This window comes from Chrysochloris asiatica, unplaced genomic scaffold (assembly GCF_000296735.1).
Source record: "Chrysochloris asiatica unplaced genomic scaffold, ChrAsi1.0 scaffold00072, whole genome shotgun sequence".
In the NCBI taxonomy this organism is placed as follows: domain Eukaryota; kingdom Metazoa; phylum Chordata; class Mammalia; order Afrosoricida; family Chrysochloridae; genus Chrysochloris; species Chrysochloris asiatica.
In genome coordinates, this window is record NW_006408590.1 from 6949023 (window position 1) to 6967420 (window position 18398).

The 18398-nt window shown below is 35.5% G+C and overlaps 1 protein-coding gene across 1 annotated transcript in view; it reads left to right on the top strand.

Annotated features, from left to right (window-relative positions):
- The window catches only part of ELP4 (elongator acetyltransferase complex subunit 4), a 300558-nt gene that overhangs the window by 56467 nt on the left and 225693 nt on the right, over positions 1–18398 (top strand). The window contains exons 4-5 of the mRNA XM_006864859.1: positions 7241–7372; positions 11985–12124. Coding sequence (XP_006864921.1) covers positions 7241–7372; positions 11985–12124 — 272 coding nt within the window. The remainder of the gene's footprint in view (positions 1–7240; positions 7373–11984; positions 12125–18398) is intronic.

The following is an 18398-nucleotide window of genomic DNA, read 5'->3' on the forward strand; positions in this document are numbered from 1 at the left end:
TTCAAATTCACCAGCCACTTCTTGAAAACCATATATATATATATATATATACAGTTTGAGTTGGAACCGACTTGACTGCACTTAAAAATAATAACTATCTCCAGAGTCATTGGTTCAAACTTCTTCTCAGAAACCCTATACAGGTTAGCTATGAGTTGGAACTTTCTCAGTGGCCCATAAGAACAACAGTATATTAGCATTAAGTGGAAAACATGTACATGAAGTTTGTGTTGAAAGTAATAGAAAACGACAGCTACCTGAGCAACTGATTGGAAGAGATCCATATTTGTGCCCATTCCAAAAAAGGTGACCCAATGGGATGTTGAAATCATCAAACAATATCACTAAGATCATATGCAAATAAAATTTTGCTTAAGATAATTAAAAAATGACTGAAGCAGTACATTGCCAGGGAGCTGCCATAAATTCAAGCTGGATACAGAAGAAGGTGTGGAACTAGGGATATTATTACTGACTTCAGAAGGATCTTGGCTAAAAGCAGAAAATACCAGACAGATGTTTACTTGTACTCTATTGATTATGCAAAGATATTAGACTGTGTAGATTATAACAAACTATGGATAACATTACGAAGACTAGATATTCCAGAACATTTCATTGTGTTCATGAGGAACCTGTACAGTGACCAAAAGGTAGTCATCTTTCTAACAGAACAATGGGATACTGAATGGTTTAAAATAAGGAAAAGTGCACTTACATACTTCCACCATACTTACCCAATCTGTATGCTGAGCATATAGTATGAGGAGCTGGATTATATGAAGAGGAACATGGCATCAGGATTGGAAGAAGACTTATTAACAACCTATGATATGCAGATGATACAACCTTGCTTGCCAAAAATGAAGAGAACTTGAAAAAGTTATGAAGAACAAAGACTACAACCTTCAGTATGGATTGCACCTCAATGTAAAGAAAATAAAAGTCTTCACAACTGGACCAATAAATTACATCATGATAGATAGAGAAAAGAATGAAGCTGTCAAAGACTTCATTTTGCTTTCCACAATCAACCCTCATGGAAGCAACAGTCCCGAAATAAAAAAACCAGATTGCATTAGGCAAATCTGCTGCATAAGACTGGTTTAAAGTGTTCAAGAGCAAAGATGTCACTTTGTGGACTTAGGTGCACCTGACTCAAGCCATGGTATTTTCAATCACCTCATATCCATGAGAAAGTTGGACAACTAATAAGGAAGACCATAGAAGAATCAATGCATTTGAATTTTGGTGTTGGCAAAGAATATTGAAAGTACCATGGACTGCCAGAAGAACAAACAAATTTGTTGGAAGAAGTACAACCAGATGCTGCTTAGAAGCTAGGTTGGCTAGACTTCATCTCTTGTACTATGGACATGTTGTCAGGAGAGATCAGTCCTTGGAGAAGGACATCATGCTTGGAAAATTGGAAGGTCAGCAAAAAAGAGGAAGACTCCAAGCAAGATAGACTGACGTGGTGGCAACAGCAATAGACTCTAACATAACAGTTGTGAGATGGCACAGGACTGAATAGTGTTTCATTCTGTTGTGTGTAGGATTGCTATGATTCAGAACTGATGCAAAGGCACCTCACAACAACAATACATATGAAGAGTGAAGCACAATTAAATTACAGTTCTTGGATCCTTTCATATACTGTAGTCTCAATATTTGTGATCTTTTTTCTATATCATAATCTTAGGACTTTAGCTGTACTTCAGAAATGTTATTAATTACATATGTTATTGTTATTAGGTGCCATTGAATCAGTTCCAATTCCTAGCAACCCTATGCACAACAGAAATACTGTCTGGTCCTATGCCATCCTCAGAACTGTTGTTATGTTTGAGCCCATTGTTGGTCCCACTGTGTCATTCCAGCTCATTGAGGGTCTTCCTTTACATATAAATGGAACATGCAATTTGTGGGGTTTTGTAACTGGTTTCTTTCATTAATGCAATATATCTTATTCCTATAAAACAAGGAAACAAGGTGCATTTATTGAAAATTTAATATGTGACAGAAACCAATCTTTCCTTTTTACATTTTGATTTGTTTACTCTTTACCACAGTGCATTGCAGTATATATTATTATCTCCATTTTTCGATGATAAAATGGAGACATAGAGAGATCAAGGTAACACCAGTACAGCTACTAGGACAAAGTCAACATTTGAAACCAGACAATGTTGAAACAGTCAAGCTTTTAATACTGTATATCACGTATTGGACCACGAAGTTGGTTGAACTGCAAGGTTGACAGTTCAAACTCACCAGCTACGCCTCGGAAACACTATACAGGGTCACTATGAGTTGGAACCAACTCAGCCACACTTAAGAACAACAACAGAATACCACATTATATGGCCTCGTAAATATATATTTGCATTAGAAAAAGTTATCTTATATATCATAATATGCATACTAATGGTTTGCTAAGGATAACAGATCCAGGATTTTAGTGATAAAGTTGTTGTTAGTGCCACTGAGTTGCTTTTGACTCTTGGTGACCCTGTATAAGGCTTCCAAGGAGCAGCTGGTGGGGTTGAACCATCAACCTGTGTCTAGTAGTTCTGTACTTATCCTACAGTACCATACCAGGACCTTCTAGTACTGACATAAATTTTATTGTGAATTCCCTTTGAGGTCTTTTTGCTGTTTTTGTTAAGTGCTGTTGAGTTGGTTCCAACTCAAAATGATCCTGTGTAGGATTCTTAAGAAATAGCTGGTGAGTTTGAACTGCTGACCTTTAGGTTAGCAGTCCAGTACTTATCTTAACAGTATCACAGCAGGACTCATCATAAGAGGTAACTAAAATTTATGATAGTTATATATGAGAAGTCCTGGTGTGGCATTGTAGGTTAATGCACCATACTGCAAAGCCGTTTGAATTGCAAGGTGAGCAGTTCAAGCTCACCAGCTGCTCCTCGGAAACCCTATACAGGGTCACTATGGGTCAGAACTGACTCGACGGTGCTTAATTACAAACAACAACAATATATGAGAGAACTTCAAAAAATTCCATTATCTTTTTATTCCATTTTATCTTCAAACATTTTGATGCCCCCTCTTATTTTCCAACTGGTTAGTTAATATGATGCTAAGCATAAGTAAAAAATTTTTCAAGTTTTTATTGTGACCTGAGTAGACATTTGCAGAGCAGATCATCAGTTTAACATTCAACAAATCATGTTCTTTGCTTTGTTACATGGTTGCAGTCTTCTCCATGTCCCAACAGTACAGCATTTAGCTCTATTCACTTGAACTATTGCATTCCTCCTAATGTCTCCTGCTTTCTTCATCTTTCCTTTGGTAACCTCCCTCTTGCTGTATATGGGTTGCCCTGTAACTCACGTTAACATGTGTCTACCCTCTAGCCCAGGAATAATCTCCCACCCCATAACCATTATAAATTGTTTCTTTAATGAAGAAAACCATTTTTACACTTTTTACAACATTGATCTCACAAAATGTTTGTCCTTTTGTGATTGCTAAATTTCACTCAGCATAATGTTCTCCAGGTTCAACCATGTGAGCTGTTTTACAGATTCATCATTATTCTTCATTGTTTTATACTATTCCATTGTGGGTATGTACCAAAGGTTGTTTAACCATGCTTCTGTTGATGGGCATGTTTTTGATATGTCTATTGTAGACAGCTTATTGAAGGATCCTATTTTCTTATATATTCTGTTCTTTGTATCCTGATGGTACATTTAATCAGTTACATTCAGTGTAATTATCAATAGGTATGGATTGATTGCTTTGTTTTTCTGTTTGTGTGCATGTGTGTGTGTGGTACTGCTGGATTCTTTGTTCCACATAATTTTCTGTGCTGAGTTTATTTTGTTTGTGGGTTTTCTTTTCATTTTCATTTCTGTTTTATTGTTGTTATTGTTGTTAAGTGCCGTCGAGTCGGTTCCGACCCATAGCGACCCTGTACAGGGTTTCCGAGGCTGTAAATCTTTATGGGAGCAGAAAGCCTCATCTTTCTCCCGCAGAACAGCTGGTAGTTTCGAACTGCTAACCTTAAGGCTCGCAGCCCGATTTGTAACCACTATGCTTATTTAGTATTTATTAAATCTTTCTGATTTTTCTCTGCTTTTATTTTGATGGACCAGGTGTATTGTTTTTCTTTGAGATTACCGTACAACTTATTAATTTTTTTCCCTGCTTAAAGGTTTGTTTTATCCTGAAACCTACTTGACTTTCTTGCTATCTTGAATTTCTGTCTCTATACTATTCCTTCCTTTTGTTTTGTAGTTGACTTCATTTTACATGATAACTCTGGCTCCCTATTTTTAGTCTTGTAGGTGTGTTTTATTTTAAATACTTCTATATCAGGATTGAATTCTGGGTGCTGTTATCATGTATGGTAAGCTCAGGTTGTTACCTGCTATTGTTTGTTCTCAGTCCAAAGAACACCCTTTAGCATATTTTTGGTAATGTTGGTCTGGTCATTACAAAGTCCTTTAATTTCCATTTACTAGTGAATGCCCTAATTTTGCAATTGTATTTGAGGGACATCTTTGCTGAGTATATGATTCTTGTTTGGCAATTTGTTTTTCTTTTGTTTCAGAGTTTTGTATATGTCATCCCATTGCCTTCTTGCCTGTATGGATTCTGCTGAGAAATCAAAAGCTTATTCTTAATTGGTTCTTCTCTGTCGGTAACTTTTCATTTTTCCTGAGCTGCTCTCAGGATTCTTTCCTTGTCTTTGATTTAGCAGATTTTGATTATGATATGCCTTGTTGATTTTCTTTTGAAATCTATCCTGTTCAGTGTTTGTTCAGTTTCCTATATGCTTATTGTCTTGTCTTTCATGATGTTAGGGGAAGTTTTCTTCCAACAACTCTTCGACAATTTTCTCTGTGCTTTTTATTGTCTGTTCCTGTTTTGTAATTCCAGTTACCCATAAGTTGTTCATCTTCTTGGTGTCCTCATATTAAGGCTTTCTTAATATTTTTTCATTCTTTTTTCCGATTGTTCTTCTAGCATACTAATACTGAGCGATTTTTCTTCACACTCACTAATTCAGGGCTTCCATTGTTTTCAAAATTCTCCTTTGTCCTTACAATGTATTATCCATTTCTGAAATTTTAGTGTTAATCTTTTGGATTTTTAATTGCAGGTTTTGTATTGTTTCAAAATTTGTATTTATTTTATGTTTCTTCTTGTAGTATTTTCCTTAATTCTTCTAAAGTGTATATAGTGTTCTCCTTGTGTTCCTCAATCTTTCTGTCAAACCTTTGACGGTCCCAAAATACTCTTTTGAATTATTTTTCATTTATTTCCATTACCTTTTTTCCCCCTCAGAAATGTTTTCTGTCTTTTCATCGTGGTCATTTGTTTGAGTCATTCTCTTGTTTCTTTGTGTGAGCTAAAACTTTCTGCTGTCTTCAGGGCATTTTGGTGGTGGTGTTGTACTTGTAAAAACAAACAATGCAGTTGGTGGGCTCCTACAATTCAAGAAGCTCATGAGGTAGTTGCAGAAGAAATGTGACCACAGAGTCCCTGGCCCTAGATGGAATTCCTGTGGGTCTCGGTCTTATCTGTGTTCAGTGCACTCAGTCTGAAAGTTGTTTGTGGTAGCCCTTGATTTAGCTGGTATCAGTATCTGTTAGGATCATAGGGAAGCTATGGGCGGGGTGACCGGTTAAATGCTGGTCTGGTGACTTTGAAGGTTTTGTAGGTCTGGAACCAAGCCCTCCTGAATTTAGCCACCAAACCTGCACATAGAAGTAGTGTAGCTGGCCCCCAACTCACACTGGCATGTGATCTCCCAGATCACATGGCTGTGATCTCCCAGAAAGCAGGGTCCAGCTTACTGTGGATAAGTGTGAGAGCTCGCCACACTTTTGGTCACCAGGGAAGTGTGGGAAAAAGAAGAAATCGCACTTTTCCTGCCTTCCACACGAATTTGCTCTGCCAAGCCACCCTTTGCCAAAGCTGCTCACAAGATGGTTGAGCCACATCTAGCCAGCTGTTCACCCCGTTCCTTCTCTTGCCATCCTTGCTCAGCCTCCCCTACCCGTAAACACTCCATCCACCTCTCTAACCTTTCTCTCTGAAAATATTAAATTTTATCTTGGAAATGATGTTACAACTCAGACTAATTTAAAAAATATCATATGATTACATTTGCAGCTCCAGTATGTCGTATTATCCCTATGATTCTGGAAAATTGAAATTAAAACAAAATTATTACTTTTTTTTAAACATTATTTCTAAATGTTTTCTATATAATTTTGTAGTCAGTCAGTAGATAAGCTTCCAAAAAAGAAAAGGTAAGATTAGAATATAGTTTCTTCATTTAATCAGAGATTTTAAAATCTATTTTCATTGTTAAAGAAGAGACATAAGCTTGCAGGTTCAAACTAACATTTTATATGGGAAAAATAAATGTCTTTATTTTAGTTCTTGCTTCACCCATTATTTCGGTGAATTAGTTTTTGAATTCTAGAATTACAACTCAGTAAACAGATTGTGCGTATGCTTTATTTTTACCTTGTGGCAAACATAACAATAATTACATGTAATATGTAAGTGCTAATTCCAGACAGCATTAGGTGTTAAATTAAAAAAGAAAAAAAGAAAGAAAATAGCTTCTTGTTAAAGTAACAATTTTTATGAATATAGAATTGAAATTTGAATGTTTTCTTTAAAGTATTATTCATTGTTAATTTCACATAGGGAAATACACCCTTTTGCTCAATATAAGGAATCCTGATGGGTACAGTGGTTAAAGCACTTGGTTTCTAATTAAAAGGGTGGCAGTTCAAACCCACCAGCTGCTCTTTGTAAACACTATTCAGTCTGCTTTCTTAAAGATTTATAAGTTTGCAAGCCTTCTGGAGCACTTCTACACTGTTATGTACAGCCCTGAGACAGAATCAACTCAAGGTCAGCAGGTTTGGTTGTTGGTCTATTATAAATGCCAATACTGGTGTTTATAAATGTTGTAGGAGTCCTGATGTGGCTTTGTAGGATAAGCACTGGACCACAGGTCAGTTTAAACCATAACGTTGACAGTTCAAAGTGACCAGCTTCTTCTCAGAAACTAGACAGGGCCACTATGAGTCAGAATCAGCTCCATGACACTTAACAACAACAACATACTGTGGTAACTTTGTTTCCATCAATTGTAAGGCATCATCTATTATTGCTAATATTATTATTTAAGGAAATTGTTATATTTTCTACCATAGATCCGCAATAATATCTCATTCTATTTTCTCAGGAACTTCCAGAACCATTACTTGATGAGAATTGTAAAAAGGAATTTGATGAAAATACATGTAATCATAAAACACCAGAATCTAATATGGAGATGAAAATAGCTTGGCGATACCAGTTATTACCCAAGATGGAGGCAAGTCAACATATAACTGATTTCTAAAATTTACAGATATATTTTATAGACTCTCTTGTAGTATGTCTGTTATATACAGTGTACATTTGTATATTTAAATAACTAGGCATTTCATTTGTAGAGTATTTATCAAAGTGATATATGTCTTGAAAATGAAATTATGGCAAATTGTTGTTTTACCAGATTAGATTATTTTACTTTTTCTGTAATCTCCATATAGAATCCTTCACATGAGATTGCAAGCCAGAGTAAGGTTACTAATTAAGCCATTTCTGTCCAGCATAGCTATCTGAAATAGTCAGTGTAAGCAGTAATTCCTTGGGATTACTTTGTTTATTTTCATATATTTTTCAACCATAATAATCTTTACATTTTTATACTCACCTATCTGGTAACCTCACCTGTAAGACAGGAGATAAGAGTGCAGTTTCTGAGACACTAAAACAGATGTTCACTAAAGTTCATGAACTATATAAATGCTGCAGGCTTAAGGAAAATTTCTCAGAACCTATGTAGAAGAATAAATGTAGCAGGCTGTTAATTTTACATAAAGTTCTAATAAACATTATCAACTTTCTAAACTCACAGAATATGAGAAAAAAATATGTTTTCCTTAAGGTGTATATATGTATATATTTGTAAAGTGCCCTTAAGTCAGTTGTTAAGAGCCCTTCCAACTCATAGCGACTCTGTGTAGGGTTTCCCAAAGAGCAACTGGTGAGTTTGAACCATGACCTTGCAGTTCAGATGACACTGTGGTCCAGTGCTTATCTTATAGCACCACACTAGGACTCCATATCTGTGTGTATGTGAAATTATAAATATTAGATCATATACCATTCAACAATTTTCACATGTCCAATTCAGTAACATCATTTGGTTTCCTTTTGCCATTCCTCCATTTTAAATTATAACTATTATAACCTAGGTAACCCTGTGAGCAATTCTACTCTTGGACTCCTGGTATGATGCTGTAGGATCAGCACTGAACTGTGAACCACACCAGCTGCTCCTTGGAAACCCTATTCAGGGTTGCTATGAGTTGGAACCTATTCGATGGCACTTAACTACAACCAACCTTATAAATTACAGTACCTTCCTGCCAAGCTCAGATATAGCCTTAGAATTCTTCTCTGCAAAGTGCTCTAAATATTCATTGCCAGTTAATCACAGTTCATATGTGAGATGAAATGTGACTGCCATTCTAGGCCTGCAGTATAAAATGCAAACTTCTTAAGATGTGGACTCGATTTATACAATCTAACCCAAGCCTACCTTTTTAGCCTCTTCCCTCTGTGTATATAAAATACTATATTCACACATCATTTGTGATTTGCTCCTTGTACTTGTTTTCTGATGCTAATGCTTTTCACTTTCCTTATCTCCTGGAGAACTCATCCGGTTATACCACACTGAGAAAGTAAAAATGATAGACTACTTGTGATACAGCTTTTCTCTGAAAGTTTTGGCTACTGGAGGTAGATGATGGTATTGTTTGTTGCTCTGTTTCACTCCTGGTCCCCCACCAGAGTTCATTTTCTTTTAACATAATAAGTTCTACTAAATGATTCCATTTAACTCTCTTCTACAACTGACAGCATTGAAGGGTAGTTTGTGAATGTCAAACAAAAGTTTTCAAAATGTAAAATTAAACCAAAATACTCTTACCAAACTGAGTGAACTGAATAGTTACTGATGATGATTTGATGTAGGGTAAAGCACTGGACCGCAAGAGCTGTTTGAACTACAAGGATGGTGGTTCAGACTCACCAGCCACTCCTTGGAACCCCCTTGGCAACACTTAACTACAACAAAACATCTTTATGGCAGAGTCTTGGTGTGATGCTGAGGGGTAAAGCACTGGTTTGAACTGCAGGCTTGGCAGTTCAAATGCACCAGCTGCTCCTTGGAAACCCTATTCAGAATCGCAATGAGTTAGAACTGACTGGATGGTACTTAACAACAAACAATAATTTTTATGGCAAAAAATGCATTAATTAGACTTCAAACATTAGATTATGTACACTACATGTCACTTTTAGTTATCTTTTTAAAAGGAAATATTTTAAGTCTTTGTTTTATCATTTTAGAGGTTAAAAGATTTCTCAGAAGTTCCAAAATCTAATTATATGTTATTGCTGTATATCTTAAATAGAAAAAAAAAACAACTTGAATAATTTTTCTTATAAGGGTATGTTTTTCATATTCATTTTGTTGAAAGATTAAAGTTTTTCATTGTAAATAAATTTTAATGTAAACTTGTGACAATATCAGTTGTCATGTCGAATTTTAATTACTAATAAAGCAATAACTGTAATGAGAAAAGTTTTCAATTTTAGTTATTTTAATGAATTATTTATAAACTGTCATAGTATGAAATCAATGCTCTGCCTTGATTCATCCCAAATCTGAGATTTCTATCATATTAATATTGTAATTAGAAACAGTAATAGAGCTGGCAACTTAAAAAGCATACTTTCTTCTTGACAATTTAGCGTATATCTCTGAGTGCATAGAACTTCAAGAACTTTCATTCCACTAATAAATTTATTAACTCAAACTTAAAAGTGGAAAGTCTCTCTTTCTTTTTCTCTCCCCCAGGCCAGTCTGCTAAAATAGATTATTCATGCTTATTTGATTCAGGTAGGCTTTTGCAAGCTTCCCTGCTAGGCCTGGGAATGTGGTACATTGAGGCTTTTTCAGAGGTTCCTGACATAGACCAGGCTTTTATTGCATGGTGTTTTATTATAGCCAAATCCTAGTCTCCACCCAGTTTGTAGGCACTCTGCTTATTCTTTTGAATCAGGAAAGGTTATCACCTACCTTAATCCATGCAGCAGTATGGATTAAGAACACCAGTGTGCCCCAGGACTCTCAAAGAGGATCCTGGAAACTTCTTGTTTCTTCTTTTTTGCTGTCTTTACTAAATTCTATTGGGCCTTAGGGGGATTTGCATCTGAAATGGGCAGCCTGGTGTTTTTCTCAATGAAGACATCAGATCAAAGTTCAGTTAGTCAAGGCCTTTCTCAAACATTAACGGGGTTTGGACTTTACACAATAAAAAGATGAGCTCTAGCAGAGATTGCAGTAAAAACATTCTGAACTATAATCCGGATAAAGAATAGATTATAGGCCAAAGAACAGACCTTGTTTAAATTGTTTTAGACTAATAACTTTACATTAAATAACTTTATGTCATATTCGTAATTGTAAGAAACATATTTGAATACTGTAATTTTTGTAGCTATTTTCATGACGAAGTTTTTGGAAATGATACTTCTGTTCATATTGTGTTAGAAAGATTAGCCTGAAGTAAATAGATTGGTCTCTATCAATGAAAAGAAATAGTACCTTATGGAGCAGTGAACATTCATTTTGTTTTGAAAATAAACGTCAAATCCACAAACTGAATCTCAGTGTTTCTATCAGGCATTTCAAATGCTTATTCCATGTTCCAGAATAATTTGATGTTTGTTAGCATTTAGTTTAAGAATATGAATCTTTGAGGCCTTAAATGCAAATATCAATGTCAGGAAATGCATTTCTTATCTAATTAACAAATTGTTAGTCACTTTAGTAAGATAAATTGAGAAGCCTCTGTGTATAGTTTTTCAATTTCTGCAGAGTATCTGGTTCTGTTGAAAGTGTCTGTTACGTAGCACTAAGGCTAGCAGACGTGATGAGCATAACAAAACTTAGATCATGACTATTCCTTGAGATTTATGATTGATCTGATTACAGCCAATTATCAACTTCAGTTTGTTAGTAGTTCAGTTTTGGATTGAAATCCTTATGTATTTCTAATGTGCTGAGGGAAAGGAATCAGCCCAGAGTCCATTCAAATTAATATAATAATAAGTTATGTTACTAAGCTTTTATTGTTCTGTATAAATAATTTAGCATCAATGAGTTAATGATTATGGGAAATATAATTTGTTGAAGACATTATTAGAAAGAACAAAAGATGAAATTATCAATGAAATCATGATGATACCAGATTTCAGATTTATCTAATGTAGCTTACATATCTCCCACTTAATTCTGAACTTTGTTGTTCTCTGTTTTATCCCAGTATATTTTAGACTGTGAGCATAATTTTAGTCAGAAATTTTGAATACACAGTATGCCCTGGTTTATCAGAATTTAATTTTTGAATGATGCTTAGTTTAATATTCTTAAATATCTAGTTTTTTGTGGATCCATCACCAGTAGATTAATTTGTTTTGTTTTCATTAGTTCTTTACAACTACATATTTAATTTCTCATTAAAACCTAGAATCATGAGAATTATGTGTATAATTTCTTGAACTTAAGAAGCTGTGTAATAGTACTTTAAAAAAAATTTAAAAGCGCAGGTATTTAAATTCTTACCAAATGTGGGAACTGCTAAGAATGAAAAAGTGTGGGAAATAAAAGGTTGATTTCTAACAAAAGTCTAAAATGATAAAGATATTGTATGTTTCTTTAAACTTAAGTAAATCTGTTTATATCAACTTTTATTAACATTAAGAATATATGAATATGTTAGTGTTTTGTTGGATGCTTGACAAATGAATTATAGTTAAGAAAATAAATACTTGTTTTTCAAAAACGGTATGACTCTTCTTAACAGACTGGACCAGTATCTTCATCAAGATTTGGTCACTATTATGATATTTCAAAAAGAATGCCCCAAGAACTAATTCAGACTTCAAAATGGCATGGATTTTTTCTTCCAGAAGAATTGTCTTCATCTATTAAAGTGGAACCCTGGTAAGTCAATGACTCTTATAAAGCAAATTCTAATTTCAGAGGTTAACAGAATGCATCTTTACCACTTTCTTTGAAAGAATGCTATCTAAGCATACATATCCTAAGAATAAATAATCTTTTTTAATGTAATATGTAACATTAGCTGTGTATGTGTTTAATAATATTTCACTATAAATCTTTTTTTCCTTTTCAGGCCCTATATAATAGTTAACCCTATTGTTACTCTAATTTACATTGTGAAAGGTCTGGAGATCAAATTTACAACACCCGATGCTTTATTGTCTTAAAATTGTAGAATAGTTCTAAATTGGGACTGTTCAGCCATAAATGCAAATAGATGCTTATTGGTAATAATAGAAAAGAAAATGATGTAAAATGAAACTATACACTGAGAAAATAAACAAGTTTAAAGTAAAATAAATAAACAGGCAAGTGTCCATCACTTAACATCCATTCCCACAATGATCAGGTACATATCTATACATGATCCCTAAGGCATTTGTTTTATTTTTTGTTGCTGTTTACTTGTTTGTTTTGTTATTTTAAAGGAAGTCAACTCTCCTTTTATAATTTCACCCTAATGGCTTTAAAGTCCCCAGTATGAACTATCAGTGGGACTCCAGGGCACAACCCAATTCTTGTAGAAATCAGCCACATCAGCAAGGTGACAGCAAGCAGACCTTGTGCCCAAATGTGTACAAGGTCCCATTCCAGCTGCCAGCATAGCCCCCATCTAACCCAGCTTCATGCCCAGTAAAACTAAAGTCCTGTAAGTATAGATCTCCAGTTTTGTCTGGCCGCCTCCTACAAGGTTAATATAATAAGCTTCATATGTATTTAACTATGGATTGTACAGAGACCACCTGTATATAATATGTTGTTCTCACAAGTCCAAATCTCACAATGTCCTGTTTCACAAAGCATATATCATGGATGTTAAACAGCACATACCTGTACAGTTTTCCAATATTTTATTTATTAAGGCTCTCTAGTCCTAGTTATGCTGTAAATAAAGAAATTTGTAGTTTTTTAAGATACTTCAGGAAATTTCAGACTCAAGTTTTACAATAAAACGTATAGGTATTAAACCAAACTATTAGGTTTGTGTTATCCACCACTCATCTGTCAGTTTGTCGTACTGTCGTGGCTTGCCTGCTGCTGTAATATTGTAAGGTATACCAGTAGGAACACCCATTGTGGACAGGATTCATCAGCACTTTCAGAGTAAGACAGACTCGGAAGAAGGAGAAGCAGACTACTTATGAATGTTTAGACACTGAAAACCTTTGAAACAGTAGTGGAACACTGTTAGAGAGCACCAAAATATTTAATATTCAAACATCATGAATAGCACCAGAATATTGTCAAACATAGTGCCAGAAGATGAGCCTCTCAGGTTGGAAGGCACTCAAAATGTGACTGGGAAAGAGTTGTTTCCACAAATTGGAGTTGACTATGATGATGCAAATGGAGTAAAACTTTCAGAACCTTCATTTGCTGATGGGACACAACTCAAACTGAGGAGAAACAGCTGTAAATACCCATTAATAATCAGAATGTGGATGGTATGAGGTATGAATCTAGTAAAATTGGAAGTTGTCAAAAATGAAACGGAACACATAAAGATTGATATCTTAGGCATTAGTTAGCTGAAATGGACTGGTACTAGCCATTTTTCATCAAATGATCAAATCATTTACCATACCAGGAATAACAAATTAAAGAGGAATGGCATCACATTCATTATCGGAAAGAACATTTTAAGAGCCATCTTGAAGTTCATTGCTGTCTGTAATAGGATAATATCCATATGCCTCAAAGGAACGTGGTGGCTCCATATGATAAACACTGGATTGTTTTCAGCCCAGATCCATCTAACATCAGCAATGACATCCTTTTGTTCTATACCCTCATCTAAGTCCGTCTTTAACCTCGGGCAGTTCTCTGCCAATGTACGTTTGCAGCCACTTTTGGATTATCTTTAGCAAGATACTATTTGTGTGTGATATTAATAATATTGACCTTTGATTTCCGCATTCCATTAGGTCACCTCTCTTTGGAATGGGCACAAATTATGGATCTCTTCCAGTCAGTTGGCCAGGTAGTTATCTTCCAGATTTCTTGGCATAGATGAGTGAGTGCCTTCAGTGGTACCGATTCCTAATTTTTGTCAATTACTGAACCAAACACATTACGTAAAAGTCTGGCAAATAGATCAAAGTAACACTTCCATCTGTCAAATTATACATAGAACCCAAATTTTTTTCTGACTCAAAAACCTGCATTATCAATAATGGTATAGTGCTTCTGTTCATGAAAGTGCTTTTGTTGTTGTTAATGTTAAGTGCCTTTGAGTCAGTTCCAACCCGTAGTGACCCTGTATAGGATTTACTAGGAGCAGCTGGTAAGTTGAACTGCCAACCTCGCGGTTCAAACTGCCTTTGCAGTCCAGTGCATTAACCCATAGTTAATGCTATACCAGGACTCCATGAAAGTGCTTAGGGATTTTTTTTTTTTTTTAATTAAACAAAAAATAATATGATGTTACTTTTGTGATTAAGAGAGAAATTAAGGTTGAAGCTATTTTGAAATTAGAATAGATAAGGTTTTTATTCATTCATTCAACTAAGAGGAATTGGGAATTAATATTTGTTGAGAGTTTATTCAGTGTCTATCAGTATTCCAGGCATGTGGCCATAGAATACTCACTTTACCCTTTCAGCAGCCTTTAAAGAGAAGTATTATAATCTGTATTTGATAGCTGAGGAAATTTGTAGTCAAAGATACTTATGTTGCTGTTGAGTCTATTCCAACTCTTCCAACTCAGAGCAATCCTGTATGGTGTTTCCAAGGAGCAGTTGGTGGGTTTGAACCATCCAATTTGCAATTATCAGTCCAGCTTTTAGTTTACCCTACAGCGCCCCACAGTTACAATGCTGAGATCCAAATCCAAGTATCTAAAACCTCTGCTCTTTTTGTTGCACCAGGCTGTCTCCGTAAATGGAGGCAGTCAATGTACAGCGCACCAAGCTAGGTGTAAGAAAATTACACACTGACTAGCTGTGAGTATATAGTCCTATAATCTTGAAATAATATTTTTCAGAATGTTTTTTGAGAAGTAGCAGTTTTATGCAGAATAGAAAAACTTACAGATTTTAATTATCAAGGCAGTATTTCATTTCATAGTAGTTAACTGATAATTCACTTATTTCATATTAAACATAATGCTTAATTAAATGTAATTAAACTTTAAACATGTAATTAAATTAATTTTGAAGAGGGTACTTTACCATGTGAGATTTATTTTAATTTATGAAAAGCGTGTGCTCATTTCAATAAAGTGAACTTTACTGGTTCATTTATAAAACAGTAAAGCTAAGCCTTACCATTTTCTATATTTTTCCTATAATTAAGACTAGAGGATATAGCTGTGTCCCACTGCCATATGTGGGTTATAATATATAATTTCTAAGGGCACTGTTGAAATATCTTTACAGTAAGAAACATTGAAGGTCATTTGACATTTTCAGTAACTCATTGATTTCGTTCTGGTGTGGTTCTCTATAGGTTAAGCACTAAATTGGTAACTGCAAGGTCAGCTCTCAGAACACACCAGTTGCTCTCAGAAACCTTATATGGTGTTGCTGAGAGTCAGAATTGACTGATAGCACACAAAAACAGCAACAACAACAATTGAAAATGATTGTTAGGTTTGCCTATGGTGCATACAATTTGAACTTTCAAGTGGAAGCAAGGGTCAAAAACCCTAAGATGTACCATGGTTTCGTTTCGGTATTTCATAGTCATAAATGATGATAGGAAAATATTTTTGATGACAATTCTGTTACCACAGTTTTTTATTTTTGTTTTTTAATTTGACATTGTTTTGAATAAAACTTTCTTAAGAGGCACTTAATAACAACAACAGCAGGCATACCCAGATATTGTTCTGTTTCCTCATTATAAAAATTTAGCATTCCTCAAGGTAGCAGCCATGTTTTAGCTTCCATATCAGTTAACATATGTACTATCATACTGTTTAACCTACTATACTGTATAAATGTTACTTTAAGAGTAGGTATGTCAGGTCATTAATATTCATTTACATAACAATTGGTAATATATAGAATGAATTTATTTTGAGATATGCAAGGTGGCTTCAAAAAGTTTTTGGAAAATTCCATTATCTTTTCATTCCATTTTTCCATGAATTTTGTGAGGCGGCCTCCTATCTTTGATTAGAAGCACTGTATTTCTATTGGATAAGGACAAGATCCTTTTTCGAGCCTACAAGCCCCTCTATGGGAGAAAGATGAGGTTTTCTGCTCAGCTGAATGTGTATAGCCTCAGAAATCCTATGCAGGGTCCCTGTGATTTGGAACCGACTCACCGGCAATAAACAACATAGCTCTGAAATTCAAGATTTTATTGTGTGGTGCTCTAGGATCAGCACCAGAATGTGAAGCACAGAATTGTCAGTTCAAACCAACCAGTTGCTCTAGTTGGAACTGACTCAACGGCACTTGATAACAACAATGATTAGCCCAATAAATGAGAGAAGAAAAAAAAAGGTGCTGTCTAGACAATCCCAGCTTAGTAACCACATGTATGTCAGAATAGAATTGTGCACAAGTTTTTCAATGACTGATTTTTTTAAAAGGAGACTGCTAGGGCTTTCCCAGTTATCTCTGGGTAGACAAGAAGCTTTCAGTTAGCCTGGAATGCTTAATTCTGCATTATCCAGGAATCCCCTAATCACCTTACAGTGTGATTTTTTTGTCATGTCTACATGCTTATCTTTCCCTCTTCAAGGACTGGAAATAAAGAAATCACACCTTTTCTATTACCCACTTGAAACAGCTCTTCCTGGCCTCCCTCCTCTGCCAAAGTGCCTCACAAGATGGTTGAGCCAAATCTGACTAGCCATTCAACAATAAGTGTCATTCTCTTATCATCCCTGCTCAGTCTATCCTCACAGCAAGCATTCCATTAACCTTTCTTCTGAAGGTCAGGGTGCCAGAATTTTCACCTGTGTCTTATTTTGTATTTCATATCTTTGTTGTAGAGGATCCGCCATCTTGTCAGAAATACCACCAGTATTTTAAATACCAGCACAGTCACCAATGATGACTAGGTTTCAGTGAGGCTTCCAGACTAGAAAGAAGGAGAGGCGGACCACTTCTGAATGGTTAGCCACTTACAACCATAAGAATAGAAGCAAGCCTTTGGCTGATATAATGTCAGAAGACGAGTCCCTCAGGTTGGAAGGCATTTAAAATACTGCAGCCTTAGAGAAGAATTGTCCTTAATGACATGGATGGAGCAAAATATTCAGGAACTTCATTTGCTGATAGGACATGATTCAAAATGAGAAGAAACAGCTGTAAACAACCATTAATAATCAGAATGTGGAATATACAAAGTAGAAATCTTGGAAAATTGATGTTAAAAAATAAAATGGAATGCATAAAAATCAATATTCTAGGCATTAGTGATACTTGAATACTTACTGATGAAGATAAAAAACTACAGCCTTCAGTATGGATTATACCTGAATGTAAAGAAAACAAAAATCCACACAACTGGACCAATAATATCATGATAAATAGAGAAAAGGTTAAAGTTGCCAGAGACTTCAGTTTACTTCAGAACAGCAGCCAACACCTCAATGAACAGATTGCAATTCGAAAATCTACTACAAAAGACCTCTTTCAAGAGTAAAAAGAAGTCGGGGTCTTGATGGTGGCTAGGGTGGAGGTGCAGTGAGGTTTGCCATCAGCAATACCACAGAATACCAGGCAAAGCAGATTCAGGGCAGAGCTCCAAAACTCGGAACCACATAGATAGGAATATTTAAAAGGTTTGAAGACTTATAGCTAGTGGAACTTGTAGCAAAAGTAAGAAATTGTGTACTTTTGAATCTTCTGGGCTCAGGGGCTGGAGCTGACAACTTGGGCAAGACCAAGCAGGGAAGCAGACACACCACAGAAAAGTGCTGTGGGCAGCTCGGAGCAAATCTGGACAATACACTTTGTCGGTTTTGCTTTGTTCTGATTTTCTTTTTTTGGTTACCTGTTCATTAGCCTCCCACTGTTTGCACACCTCCATTCTGGTGACTAGAGGGGGTGCCTGAGTGAGTGGACACCCCCCACCCTTACCACTGCTGGGTTCTTCTGCCATGCATGTACACAAATACCCTCAACCCAAGAGCCGGCACTGAACTGTTTCTTTTTAATATGGAAAAGCCAGAACAAGGGGCATGGAGAGGGAAAGA